The 14995-nt window shown below is 43.2% G+C and overlaps 1 protein-coding gene across 6 annotated transcripts in view; it reads left to right on the forward strand.

Moving 5' to 3' along the window:
• The first annotated feature begins 6161 nt into the window (after positions 1–6161).
• LOC125703065 (protein spinster homolog 3-like) overlaps positions 6162–14995 on the forward strand; it is a 28156-nt gene continuing 19322 nt past the window's right edge. For 2 of the 6 annotated variants that reach the window (XM_048967049.1, XM_048967055.1), the window contains exons 1-4: positions 9916–10063; positions 11296–11903; positions 14337–14402; positions 14826–14962. In XM_048967049.1, coding sequence (XP_048823006.1) covers positions 11669–11903; positions 14337–14402; positions 14826–14962 — 438 coding nt within the window. In that variant the 5' untranslated portion in view covers positions 9916–10063; positions 11296–11668. Of the gene's footprint in view, positions 6262–9915; positions 10064–10778; positions 10805–10867; positions 11068–11295; positions 11904–14336; positions 14403–14825; positions 14963–14995 lie in introns of those variants that run through there. The other 4 variants (XM_048967052.1, XM_048967053.1, XM_048967051.1 and 1 more) reach the window with 4 other exon arrangements.

Raw genomic sequence — 14995 nt, forward strand, 5'->3', positions numbered from 1 at the left:
CCCAGAGGAGCCGTGGTTATTACTTGGCTAAGGGAAGCGGTGCTGGCTGCTGGAAAGCCGCTCGCTGCAGTGTGCGCGGGATTGCGGCAGTGTGGGGCTCTGCGCGGGCGGGAGGGCAGCGCCAGGCGGGAGGCTGAACGTCGCCTCAGCGAATGGCCTCCTGACGCTGTGGGGTAAAGGCGGTCCCCCCGCTGGAGTCTCTGATTTTACGACTTAATTGTTACAGAAATGCAGTTTCTGTAGGTGAGCAGTTATTATCAACGAGAGAAATTAGGAAACTCCCTGCTCTGTTGCAAGGGGCTGCTACAAAGGATTTATCCTGCACGGTTCTGCCAAGATGTTTTTCACGAAAGTAACCTTCTTCATTGTCTTCTACCACGAGGAATTTGTATGTGAACATCAAACTTGGCTTTGCAACGAGAGCAAGAAACCCAGGATAGACGAGCTGCTTTACGAGCAATGCTGAGGTCTTCTCCCCTGTTGTAATTCCTGTTACAGCCCGAGCATTTCATTACTGTAGTCCAACAATTAATCACAATACCATTCTCAGACATTCTGGTGATTCTGATTAAATCTGTGTCCTCTTCGATGATTAAACGAGGATGACAGAAGACATCCCACAGCATGCACTGCTGTTACTGAAATTCATCTTACAAATGGTGTTCTTCGCCAAAGAAAGTCTTGGTGAAAGTCTTTCCCTTTGCAGGTTAACTGATTCCCAAATGTTGTTTTTTTTGTTGTTGTTTATATTTTGTTATTGCTTCAGTCAGGCTCACTCAATCTTATAAAGCAACCTACATATTTAAACATTGAAAGCTATCATGTGCAAGTTCGTTTTGTAAACTTGATATGCTAAGAGACAGTCACCCAGATTGGAATTCAGGCGTGTTGATGGGAAGTGACACTATTCCGGGTGGTATTTCTGTTTCAGGAATAAAGGTAGGCTCTGTTCACAATGTCAGTTAAGCCAGCACTAAATTCACTCAACTTTCTGTACCTGAGTCAATTCAGGCATGAGCACACATTTCTGACAGCGCTATTAATAGAGGACCTAACCACAGCACTGCAGACTGAAAGGTTATGTAAAAGAACTCTACTTCTATTGCATCATAATCAAAATAATCCTGAATTTCACCATTAGGTCACTCACTGGCAGTCACCTTACTTAAGAGGAAAGTCTCCTGTGGCTTATGTATGATTTTCTTGTGAGGAACATAAAAGACTGTGGGCTGCAAGAGGAAGGATATGGTTTAAGCAGGCATAGGTGACCTGGATTCCTTTATTCTACCAGCAGATTTAATCCTCTTTTACAAAAGTAATATGTGTCCCTTTACAGGAGCTCTGGAAATTGAAAGTACCCTCACCTTGCTCTGTCAAATCAGTGTGCAGCTGCGAATTGCAGAACACGTCTACTGCTGGTCAGGGCAGGTGACATGAACTTGTTTAGTGCTTCTGTACAACAGTAGAGACTCTGTGGAATCCCATCATGAAAATGAAGCTATCATGCCACAGTGAAGTCAGAACTCTGTTGGCTTGCAGTTCATGTTTGTCCTTGCTCACAACTGGCTATCTGTAAAGAGACAAAGGCATTTCTGTGGCTAGATAAAGTGATCTTCTGTTCTGTTAATGTCCAGCTTCTACACTCCTTACACACAAACACCTTATCCCAAATGTTTGGTGAAGCAATACCCAGTACATTTTAGGAGAAGATCTCAGGAAAGGAGAAATTAATTTCTTAAATTAGCTTTACCATCTCTGCCTCGCTGCCTGTCTGCTGCAGTCTCTCCCATCTCTGCATTAAATAGAAAGGCAATAAAGAATTTAGACTGCCTTTTCTTTCCTGTAACTATTTCTTGTAGGATGATTGTCAGATCTTACAGACATTTGCTGTGGTCCTTGCTGCATCAATCTTTTTTCCCTTAGTATGGTGTATTCATAATGATTCATCTTGTAGTTAGAATAGAAAATTCTGGAAGGTTTTTTTTTTTTTTGTCACCTTCAGCATCTTGCTTTGATTGAACATGTTTTATTTGACTTTCTCTCCCAGTTCCTCACTCACAACACAAGTCACAGATTACACCAGGCATAGCTGCTGTTCGAGGGAGAATTTTCTGTCTGGATTCATACTGTTAGCAACATCTGCTGCTCTACTTCAGCTTCTTGGCAAAAGCAAGAAGCCGATGGTAAGGCAGACATAGCTCCCTGTAACACGTTCAGCAGCGTTCCTCTAATTTTACATGCTGGAATCAGCAAGAAGACATTTTAAATGGCAACAATGTGAGGTATCAATTTTAGGCTTAAAAAAAGTTCCTCTTAGGGAAGTGGGGACCATGTTGTACTCATTACAACACTTGCAAGTTCGAATTTCTTGCAGTTGATACCAAGCAAATCAGGTTGTTTCTGCTGTTTCTAACAGTGAAGTCTATACATGTTTCAAGTCTTATATTCTGGATCTAAATTTGTAGCAGGAAAAAATATCAGTCTGCTGAGCTGTGTGTACCTGTGCACCCTCTCACACTTGTTTTAGCTGTACATTCCCTGATATATAAGTAGTTTACTCGACGGAAGCTCTTTTAGAATGATTCTTGACTACAGTTGCACACAAACAGTAAAATCTAAATTAGTTCTTCTTATCGTAAAAGAAGTGACATCCAACCAGTGCCATGGATGTACCATGAAAGCCAGTGCTCTGAAAATTGCTTATCAGAGAGAACTTGGGAAAAAAGAGACAGCAATTCACTTCTTTTGTCTTTGATTCACAGCTCCCTGCTTGAATAACAGCGTAACGAAAACTGAAAGCTGTTTTGGTTCTGATTATGTCTGACCCATAAATAAAGATTGAAGCTGGTGCTGAGCACTCCATTCTGTGCAGACGCACTCTGTAAGCTCAAGGCTGCCGCTATGAAACAGGTTCAGAAGTTTAGCTCTTACTCGAATACTGTTGGGCTCACATTTCACTGGATGTGGGTTTGCGTGTGAAGGGAGGTTTCCTGGAAGAAAATGGACCAGTGAACCATTAGTAAGGCAACCAGAGAGAAAGCTGGGCTGGGGCAGCTGCAGTCACTACAACACATCTCTTCAGAACATACCTCAGTGCGGAGCAGGATGAAAATGTTTCTATTTGCTTGCATTGTAGCAGTGTTCAGATTCTACAACTGAGAGCAGAGTCCGGCTGGGTTAACACTAATCCTTGGTCCCCACAGAGTTAAGAATCTCCACTTGTTCTGTAAGAGTACAGATTGTTAGGCTGATGTGGATGGCAGGCTGTGGTGCTGCAGTGATGTGCCCAAGATGCCAGGGCAAGCCCGTACAGGAGCCAGAAATTGGAGCCAGTCCTGACTTCCATTCCCTGATACATGAAACCACAATGGCTTGATGTTCAAACCTTGCCATGCGTCTGTCCATCATCCCTTAAGCCCAGCAGTATTCGCCCAGGTCACCGACCGCAGATAAAGGTTTTGAAAGTGGCACAAAAGGTAGAAAATAATTGTTTAGAAGAGATGTGGATGTCAGCTAAGTCATTCACCAGGGGATGACGCCTCTCGTGTCATGACATGACTTTTGGATAAGGTTTCTGGTATGAAGCTACCTTGAGGGGAATGGTTATGGTAAAAGTGTTTCTGGAACTGCAGGTAAGCCTTACGGATCCTTCCAGTAGTGTTGGCTCAGCCTGTTGGCAGGATGGCCCCCTTTAGGACCTGCATAAACCCAAGTGACCAAGTGACCTTGCTCTAAACTTTATGCAGGTTTATGCTGTTACTAAAAGAGAGAGCACTCTCAGCTGGGAAACCAAGACTTTGCTCTCATTAGCCAGGACCAGGGCAGAATGCCTGCTTTAGAGGTGTTCATTTTAGGCAATGTGGACATGGTTTTTTGAGAGTGCATTGCATTTCTTCTCTCATAATTAGTGAAAAACAGTAAACTTCAAAGTCAAGCAGAAGATGAAAGCAGTAGAAATTAATGGCTGCACTGAGAGTCAAAATTGTTATGGGAAGGGTTAAACTCAGCTGAAAAAAGGCATTTTTCTAACTTGTATTTCCCAAGAACTGAGTCTGAGAAATCTTTTGCTGCCTGCAAAGCCTGACCTAATTGCCAGTCAGTTTAATAAACCTGATGGAAAGCAGTCATGAGATCCACTGCTGCGTCAGTTCTCAATCCTTGGAGCCGATACAAGGATGTGAAATAGGAGGCAGGTGGAAATCGATTTGCCTTGTCTGAAATGCTGGGCTGTTACTGCGAGAAAAGAAACGTCAGAGCTCTCGTGTGAAGAAAATGAAGGCGAATGTTTGAAAATGGGTACTTCTATGTAGATTTGAAGTCTGAACTTAAAACACACTTCTCGTGTTTGATACTCCTATTGTAGGTGTAGAATAGATATTTAAATAATTGGCACATGATTTTAAATGGCAAGCAGGAAATCTTAATTTACATAATTTATGTTAATCATATTTTACATCTATAATTGTTAATTCTTTACCTGAATAAGAGCAGATAGGCTGTGCTCAACAGGGTGTTCGTCTCCTGTGGGACAAGAGTAGTCATTAATTTGAGACCATCAGGTATGTGTTCACACCTTCAATTTTGTTGCTTTTTTTTAAGCCATTAAGTATTACTTGATATCTTTTATTAGTTGCTGTGAGTTTTTAACTGATTATTTCAGTGAAGTTACAGTGCAAAGAAGATATTAATGAGGGAGGAAAGGTTGTTTTTAGCTCCCCAACTTCAAAAATATGAATACTAGCAGATCTTATCCTCCCACAAGCTTAAGCTTCCTGCAGCATAATTTTACTCATAATTTGGAAAAGGGAAAACAACAAGGGCTACCTTCCTTTTTCAAAACCCTGCTGAGTTCTCAGCCCCAAACAAGCAGGCATCAGTATGAACTTGTTCAAGAACCTCAAAAGATGACCTCCATTTCTTTCTGCACCTGCAGATGAAGCTACTGCTGTCAAGGCTGGGCCAGCACCCAACGGGCTGCTCCTAACCACTCACCCAGTGACACCCATGGGTTGGTCGTTTGACTTCCTCTGACAATTCTGCAGCCAGCCTGGCCTGCACGTGTATTTTGTACTTACTGATCCCAGTGTCAGTCTGTATGCCCTAACTTCACGTTTTATTTGGAGTGGGACTGGTTTTAAAAGGACAGATGCTCACTTTAAATCAAAGCATGGCACTTGAAGTTTTGCTTTGCTCTTTGAACTGGTTGGACTCCTTGCTGCTGCTCACATTTTGCAAGGTGATGATATCGCTCATCAAGCAGTGGCTGACCGTCGCTTATAAAGCACAAGAAGTACTTGGCAATGTTATTTTCTTCCTGGGATGCTCTGGCACAGTAAGCTTGCAGCTCTTTGGGCTGTGCTCCTATTCAAAATCATGACATGTTCCAGCACCTTTCTGGTACAAACTCAGAGGTTTTTTGTTTTTTCAAGCAAACATGCCAGCTGCAGCTGCTATCAATGCTCTTATTGATAGGAGCTGTAGCCCAGTGTGGGTATTACTTTCTGCTGTGAGTTGTTTTTAGCTTAAGACAACCGTGTTACATTACAAAGGACCGTGACTAAAGACTACTAATGAAAAGTGTCTGAAGTGCTACTTTGAGTATGGAACAGAGATTTGCCGAGTTGCTGACCTGTGAGAAAAAAAGAAATACTTGTTATTTCACTGCTCCTTAACTTGTTTTAAACAGAAATAGCTACTAGAACCACGAGAAGAAAATTCTGTTCTTAGTAGCCTGTCAGACTGTGTTACAATGCTGGATTGAAAATGCATATACTGTGTAAATACCAGCATGGTTCCAGGCAAGATAAAAAGAAAGGCCCCAGTTCATTCACATACTTTAAATTTTATATGGAAGACCTTGTAAGACATCTTCAGACCAGGCAGAACTGCTCGTAATAGAAAGAGTGGATGGAAGGATGTTATGAATGGAGTGAATGGATAGAAAATAGGATGTGAATGTGTCTGGTCTTCTAGTGGAAGACAGTGCTAAAAATACCTGGTCAAATTGCATGAAAGAAGGAACGGTTCCCAACTGCTCAGTTCCTGGATTGCTGATATAACTAATAGACTGTCCTTCACCTTGTTTTCTCCGTCTTCATGGACTTTTGTTGTCTTTCTTTCATTAGAGACAGGCGTTGGACTGGCCGAGCCAACTTCATTACCAATAGCTGATAAGAATCAAACCAAAGATGCGCAGGAAGTGAGTGTGGCCACTTTCTGCATTGGTTCTCTTGTCGAAGTGGAAGTTTCCCTCTGCCCAAGGTGGGTAACCATCAGTGGCACTATGAGTATATTCTAATCCCTATTTCCTATCTAAATCACTTTATAAGTTTCAGTATTTCCACATATTTGCTGAATAGCTGTCATAAATGTCAGCATTGTGGGTTTAGTGTGAATAAGAGCCTCAAAATGACAAGTTTTCTTCTGTTGCTGGCAGAATTTCCCAGTTCTAGCAATCATGCACAGCAACAGAGAGCTCATGCACTTACTTACCAACACAGCGAGCACAGCACACGCTTTGCCTTACTGGAAGCAGTAAGAGAGCTCGTTACTTTGCTTTGTGCTGGACATGCTTCTGGGAAGTGAAGGCACTAAATTAGAGCACTGTGAATTTACATCTCTTTATTCAAGTTTTTGAATAACCCCAATTCTAACATTCTCTATAGTGATTAAGATTCCGTGTTCGCTTGTGGAATGGTCTCTTTTTTAGTCTGAAGCTAGCAAGGCTAGGTAAAGAGAGACATCACAGGGAAAGGCCTCTATTTTTGTTCTGTCAATGTCTGTTTGTCATTACTCATAATAAATGGCTCCTTATCTGTTATTCTGTCTTCTTAATTAAGAGGTCTCTGGTGTAATAAAAGTGAAAGCTGCAATGATCACCTAATAGCTCTTCTAGGAATTAATGTTTTACTGTGTAGAAAGGTCAAAATACAGGTTAAACAGATGTTTAATCCCATAGGTTTTGTCTTCTTTCCAAATCCGTGCAGATTTCACAGCCATTTTCTTGCTATGACTGTGGCAGAATTGTCCACAATCCTGAAATGTGATAAATGCAGTTATCAGATGTACATTACACTTGAGCTTGAGTTAAAAGAAGTGGTAGAGGCAAACGTAGTGAAATTGGTTAGCTGGCATTGTCTTTGATGGTAACTATAATGCCTCACTTTTCTTGACCTCCACAAGCTGTTCTGTGCTCGAATAAATCTCAGCTAGAAGCAGCAGCTCTGCTCCACTGACGTGCTGCTTCCCCTCTTGTCTAATGCAAATGCAAAATGTGCTCACTTGCAAAGAGGGTTTGTTCTTGCTCTTATTTTCATTTGTGGCAGGATTACAGGGATACAGCTGAGGAGAATGTCACCTGTGAAAGGAGTCATTTGGATAAGCCCTTCACGATGTGTTCATACAGTTGCAGTTTGTTTCTTAATTCTAAAGGTGTACTAGAGGCTGAACAAGCATCCTTCCCCAGACAAAAGATGAAAGCTGTACGTGGATTATGCATAAGCGATGAGCAAAGAGGTGAACTTTACTGCATGTGTGCATAGTGCTGTGTAGAGAAAGCATTCCAAGTGGAAATGCAGGCTGAGGTGATACAAAGGATGTAATTAAAAAATGTGACATTTGTTGAAACTCACAGAACGAGAATCTCCTAAGCAGGTGTTTTTCAATTAGGAGTACAGTGAAACAAGTGGTTTGGTTGGTTTTCTTGAAGTTATTTAGTAACAGAAAACTGCTTGTGAAGTGTTCTGGGCTCAAAATTACTGTTAGTCTGGATGCATCATTCCTGGTTATACAGTTGTCCCATGAGATGCATGCAAAAGCAAGTGATGCACAACTGGGCAGTGGCTCGTGCTGTTAGCTCTGCCTGCAGCAATTTGGAGAGCACTCACTGGCAATCCAGTCGTGTACGGTTGATTCCTTATTGTTCAGCTTCTAAATTTAATTCTAATATACTCAGTATTTCATAACAGTATTTTAACCCGTTAGTTATTACCTGAATGTTAATCATGTCTAAATTTGGCCACAAACGATACCCTGAAATAGAGCAGATTCAACAAACTACAGCTGCAGAATTTCTCAAACTTCAGTCAGCAGCGGAGCACCAAGGCTTCCTTCCTTCTGGCCAGGGAACAAGCATTGGGAACAACAGGGGAACAAGCATTTGGTGAACGTGCATCACTCAGAGGAGCTGTAATCCAAGGGCACTTTGTAGTAGATTCTTGAAAACTTTTCAGTGGAAACTGGAAGCTCTCACATCTCCTGTGTGTGAACGGTCCCATCTAGATTGCAGGCATGGCACGTGTGTTGGCAGGATCTTACCTGGTTTTAATTAAACCGGCAGGAACACCCCAGCGGCTGTAATGCATGCTGCTACCACAAGTCTGTGCCGGTTAACAGAGCGCTGCCTGCGAGCGCATCTCCTCACCAGCTGCCTCCTGCTGGCACCACCGGCCCGTTCCTGCTAAGGAGAACAGCAGCACAGGGCAGGGCTGAGGCCGAGTAAGGGCAGGTGCTCAGTCAGGTGGAGCGACAGCGCACTGAGAGCCACCAGGGCTGCTGCCCAGCTGCCGAGTGTGTGCCTGGACAAGCAGGATGCTCCACATGAGTCACGGCCAAGGACTCCCTCGGTGAGTAACAGCTAAGAAGATGAACTCAGTTGAATGCTCTGTTTGAAACGAGGCAGCTTCCTAAGTGCATACAACTGCCACAGCTTGGCCTGCTGAGTGTCAGCCACCAGCTCTAACCGTCACCAAACGCACATGCTCATCTGGGCATTCTCGGTTGCATTTGTCAGGTTCAGCCATCAAAACAACTTCTGCTAGCACAGCCAGATGCAGAACGGGGTAAGAAAATACACTGCTGTGTGCATGGACGAGTGCCAAATGCCTGCAGTAAACAGGTTCCAACTTGCTGCTACCATAGAAGGATTTAGCTGCTGGTGACTTCTTGCATGACACAGCTATGAGATCGCGTGCCTAAATGAACCATCAGAATGGAAATGGTGAAGCAGGATGCTGGGGATAAGAAGTGCTCATTGCATTGCACTGACGCCAGGCACACCTACTGGGAGCTCTGCAGGCAAACACTGTGCTCTGTTCCAAGGCAGTCTATATCCTGACTGACAGAAATGAACAAAGAAGGAAGAAAAAATGTTTGACTATAAAGAAATGAGCTGTAATCCTACCTAAAAAAAGTTAACTTGTGCTGTTCAGTTGTTTCCTGCAGTCAGAAGTGAACGGTGACCAAGTTTTATAGAATCTTTTTGCTTGGTGTTGTCTGCACAAACATGAACATCTTGGTCTGAGAAAATGAGAAATAGACTGTTAGAGGCAGAACAGTTACCAAAGAGTGATGCTTATAAAAGCTGCCAGAGTAAGGCTAAGTCACTGCGGACCTTTTGGCCACAGACTGTACCCAGCAGTGCAAACCTGAGCAGGTGGAAAGACGTGGCTTGGAACGCTGAGGGAAGGGAGAGGGAGATGTCTGCTACCAGCAGCTGGGGCAGAGTTGTGTTCTGCTCAGCGCTGAGTTGCTATATGACAATCTGACCTACAAACCTGTGCCGCAGACAGAACAAAATGCCAGTCAGTATAGCATCAAAAAGTCTAAAAGCAAAGTGACACTGGAGCAGAGGATGGGGTTTAAAGCGATGCCTGCGGAACAGAGCTGCTACCAGGGCAGGGCTGGTACCTGGCTCAAGTAACAGGAAACAGAAACGGTAAAGAAAGCAGAAGGAGAACCTACAACACCTGAAGCCAGGGCTGCAGCAGGGCGACCGCCAGCTCCCTTTGTTTGCAGCACCGGCTCCGTGCCGCCGGACAGCCGCCGCTCCCGGCTCTGTGCGCCCGCTACTTGGGCGCCACCCTGCGGCGCAGCGCGGCGGCGCCTCCCGGCCGCTCCCATTTCCTGGTGCTCTCAGACGCGGTCAGCTGTGCACGGCACTGCCCTAATAAAGCAGTGGGATGGATGGATGATGCCAGTACTCACTGGAGGTCCTGCAGTCTGCAGAAGAGAGTGAGTTGCAGGAGTGATATCGAGTAAAGAGCAACAAGAGCTTCCCGATGCGGTAAGCTGGCACACTGAATGGTTTTCAGATGCAACTTAAGTGGAGTTCTCTGTAGGAGTGGGGAAAGATACCCATAGTCTATAGCTAAATCCTTCATTAGAAAGTTGAGAGCCAAGATGTTACCAAAAAAGTTGTCCTGCAATAAAATCAACGTAGACTTATTCATGATGAAGATGGGCTGAGCAGGAACACGGCTGCTGGCTCCTGAACTGCTCAACCTTTGTGAAGTGCTGTTAGGCACACCAGGGTACAAGAGGCCAGACTTCACAAGATGGCCAAAACCTTAGATGCTGATTTGTTTTTCAGTTTAGTGTGACACAGTCTTTTAAAAAAAGCCACCAAAGCCCAGCAATGTTTTCTTGTCTTCATCCATGAGTCATCGACTGATCTGTAACTGGTCCATCTAACTGCCTCATTCTTAAACTCTTACTGTTATTTTTTCACTTTAAACTTCCTTACCAGGATACAATAAAAGGTCCTCTGAAGCTGGCAATCCACAAAATGTCTCAAGAGACATTATGGAGAGTTATTTTTCTAAAAAGATGAATGTAATAGGAAAATACATCTTGGAAAAACTGACGAAATGCACTTTTTCAAGTCTGAGTGGACGGAAGGAAGGCAGGGAAGAAAGGTGCCTACACACAGTAGAGAAACCGGAATGCTTTCCTTCGTTCTCCTTTCTTCCCCTTTCAGACCTCTTTTTGGAGGAGAAAGGGGAAGAAATGTGGCTGCTCAATTCAGGTCTGTGGAATGTGCGCAGTTCCAGCAGGGTTCTGAGGAGTATGGTGATGTTTCCATCTCTCTTTTCCTGCTTGCTGTAGTGTTCTGCAGTGTTTGGGTTTTTTCCTTTGTCTTTCTTTCATTGTCATTTGGTTTCATTCCCCCTGCTTCCAACAGGAAGTAGTTTGCAGTGTTAGCTGTGCTTAAATTGCTGACTTGACCCGAAACCTCGGAAATCTTGGGAAAGATTCAGTTCTGGGGGCAAATCTGGCACTGCAGAGCAGGTAGGAGGTAATGGGAGGAGTGAGTGGTCGGGTGGAAGGGACAGCATGAGGTGGGCCTGTGTTAAAGGACAGGGATGTGTGTCTGTGGGGGGATTAAGACATGAGTTGCAGAGAAAGCAATCTGTCCAGAGTTGCACAGGAAGTCTGTGGTAAAAGAGGGCTCAAGTCCAAGGCAGGTATCTGATCTAGTGAACTAACTTATCTCTTTTCTTTCTCTCTGTTCTGTAGGAAGGCTGGTTTTAGCTCCAGCAACTCACTGAGACCTCGGCAAAGATTGTTCATAACTTTTTTTGCTATGCAGTACCTCTGAGATCATCATCAACTTGTGTGCTTTTATTTCTTGGATGCACAGTGGATTATTGTGCTTTTGGCTGAGTCGGCTCTTCACTGTCCTCAAGGCAAAGCACTTCAGTACTTTTGCTCAACAAAAGCACAGGACTAAAACATTTTATTTTATTAAGCTCTCCCTGCTACAAGGAACATTTCACTTCAGTTTTTAGTGGCTGGGCTCTGTCGCCGGAAATGACTGTAGTGGCTGAAGTTCCTCATAGCCTGAGCACAGAACTTCTAGCTTTGTTGCACCGAGGAAACGCTTCATAGCATGCGGTGGCTTTTTGCACTGGGAAGCATGCAGAACCCAAGTGCACATGAAAACACGGACTTGCAGCCCAGGGTGCCTCATGAGGAGCAGAATTATGGAGCTACTGCAGCACGTGTGAGACGAGGTCCACAAGTGCCAGTGTCAAGGAACAGGCCAGCAAAGAGAGATTACCTGATAGTTGGTGTGCTGTGCTACGCAAACCTAATAAATTTCATGGATTGGTTTATTGTACCAGGTAAGAGTCTGCTTCCTCTTTCTGAGGAAAAAGAAATCTAAGTTCTCAACAGCTCTATTTATTGCTCAGTTACAAATATTCTGTACTGTAAAGGTTTGCTTTATGTCTTTTCAGTCTTTCTTGTTTAGCCTGCAGCTCGTACTCTCTGTGAAACTTCAAATCAGATTCCTGAAAGACAAATAAATGATGTATTAGTTATTCATCATCAATAGATTGCTGTTAAATGCTTAAGGTCCATACTTTGAAGCTATTATAAACAAATATTAGCACACAGAACAACTGGTCAATTGCTTGTGTCTGGATTTCACAGAGACTTGCTGTAAAACATCTCTATTGTACACTTACTGCATCGCTGGCTCTGGTAGATGAGCTGTGGCATTCCTTCATCTGAAGAGCAGCAATGTCATTTCCCACATTAAAAGTATGAAAATTATGTGCAAGTTTCTTTGAGGAAGGCTTAACTTCCTCCTGAGCTGGTGGGATTTGTATGATTTCTGCAATGAGGAGTGTAATACAATTCTGCAAAGAGAATGGAGGCTCGTTTCCCCAGGGATCACCTACCAAATTGACAAGCCTCCCAAAATACGATTCTTTGATCATTTATTAATTAGTCTGTTTACTGTTAGTCTATTATTAATTAGTTTGTTTACTGACCCAGGCATGAGCAGCAAAGCACTGCTTCTGTTACAACACTGGGAAATGTGTTTTATTTTTTTCTCTGCATATATATACTGTGTCTGGTGCAAATTCTTCTTAGGATCACTCCTCAGCATCTATCAAACTGCCAGGGGTCTTACCTGGAAACTGGAGGACAGGCTGGTGAGCTTACTGTATTTTACCTCTGAGTGGCCTGGAAATCATTGATGTTTAAAAATTTTGAATTAATATTTAGGGTTGGCACACAAACTAATTACTTTTACTGCTTAGACCATTAAGAAATGCAAGACATTAAGTCAGTATCTTTAAAATGGAGAGGTCAATGAATTTAGGAGCTAAAGCTTTTTCTATTGAATGCTTGTTAACCACACATCTAAGAGGGAAGGAAGCATGAAGGGGTGCATGCTGAATGATACTGCAAGACTGTTAGTGAAAGAAATTCAGTGTATGAATTCAGCTGTCAACTAAATTTCACTGCAGAAGGGTGGGGGACAGAGGAGAATGAAAATCCCTTTGAGCAAGAACTGGGATGGAGGGGGGCAGGCACTTGGAAGTATGAAGTGCCAGCAGCCATTGGGCTCATTCCTGGCTTTGAACTATTGTTTGACTCCTGTGCATGCTAAGAGCTTAACATTTTAAGCAGGTCTGTGAAGCAGAAGTTGCTAACAGCTCAGTTTCTTCTGTGCGAGGTACCTGCAGGGATATGCAAAATTCAGGAACAGAGATGCAGCTTGTATTCAGGCCTTTGAAATACCAGACATCTTCTTTAATTACAGTATATCACCAAAATGCTTTTTACTTAACTCTATGGCTTCTTATTCCAGGGGGTACCTTGCTTACAAACTGCACTTCACAGCACAGCAATCTGCTCTGCAGTGCTGGAGCTCAGCTGCACTGCACAATTCTTGCACCAGTTCTCTTAGTTTGGCTGTCCACACATAGCAGTGTTTTGGTGACTGTAAGTTAACGACGAAGTGAAGGAGAGGCACAGATATTTAGTTAAAAGTAAACTTATGTGTAATTGTCTGCTAGAATTGAGACTTCTACTCACTAACAGCAGTGATCATGCAGACTTCTGCCCTCCTGTTTCCCTGTTCCTTTGGCATTTGCTGGTCTCTGGCTGGCCCGTTGCAGTGATGTGGAGGGGGACATTTTAATGGTGCTCAGTGTGAACGTTGGTTGGAGTTAAATTGTGGCTCCAAGCAGGTGTTGTAATAGCTGCGGTTTGTACCGAATTCTCCACTCACTCAACACTGAAGTTCAAATGATTCAGCATTTCTGTGTGCTGATAATCACCTACTGGAAAGAACAGATACAACTAATGGCTGTGCTGCAATAATGCAAAATCTAAGGGAGCCGTTTGTTGTGAGCGAGGCTGCAGCTTTAAGTTTCTGAGACCGTTTGAAACTCTCTAAATATGAGAGTCATTGAGACGCCCACAGAACCCCCTGCGCTGCTGTGAGTCTGGAGCTTGGTGTGCACTGACTGCAAGTGCCATCAGCACTCGAAGCACAGCAGCTCTGATTGAAATTGCTGGTGAACTGACTCTTGTAAGACTGATCCAGTGGAAGATTACGAATTTAATCTGCAGAGATAAGAAATGTGAATATTTCTTTTATCTGTGTTCGTGGCACAGTAATGGTTGACATGGAAGCTGGCAAGATAAACGTGCTGTGGTTCTAGCAAACCATCTTGAAATCAACATTGGAGTTGGCAAATTAGCAGAATCACAAAGAATAAAGTGTACTTTGCTGTCACTGTTTAATTCTGTTGCAGGGATCCTGTTAGATATACAGAAATACTTTGAACTTGGCGACGGGGCTGCAGGCCTACTGCAAACAGGTAATAAAATCACTTGCATTCAGATTTGCCTTGTGCCTATATGGTCTGTGCCTAAAACACAGCCTGATATTTTCCAGTTCCTTCTCATGTGTGGCATTGCTTGTTCCCACTGGTGGGAAAGCTGTTTAAAACGTGAAACTGAAAGCTGAAAGACTTTGGTTCAGGAAAGACCAGAGCTCAGACTTTGAAAAATCCCACAGCATGTGAACCATGAAAGATGAAAGAATTTCTAAGTAAGAAATACAGAGCTTGAGCAGTTTGTGCCTGCTTTATTTTTTGTATTGTTCTTTTTAAATAAATCTCTATTTGAGTTTATTTCTTCAGACTCAGCACACTGAAAAATAAACCGAGTTTGTCTGAGAGGTGAGAAGTACTATAAGAACAATTTGACTAATGTTGTCTTTGTACCTTTTTGGATTCTAGTTTTCATCTTGTGTTACATGCTGGCTGCTCCCTTCTTTGGATACCTTGGTGACAGATACAACAGGAAAGTCATCCTTGGAGCTGGTATTTTCTTCTGGTCTGCTGTAACTTTAGGAACTTCATTCATCAGTGAATCAGTATGTTTGTTTTTTTGGAGGATACTACTGAAA

Source organism: Lagopus muta, chromosome 20 (genome assembly GCF_023343835.1).
Source record: "Lagopus muta isolate bLagMut1 chromosome 20, bLagMut1 primary, whole genome shotgun sequence".
In the NCBI taxonomy this organism is placed as follows: domain Eukaryota; kingdom Metazoa; phylum Chordata; class Aves; order Galliformes; family Phasianidae; genus Lagopus; species Lagopus muta.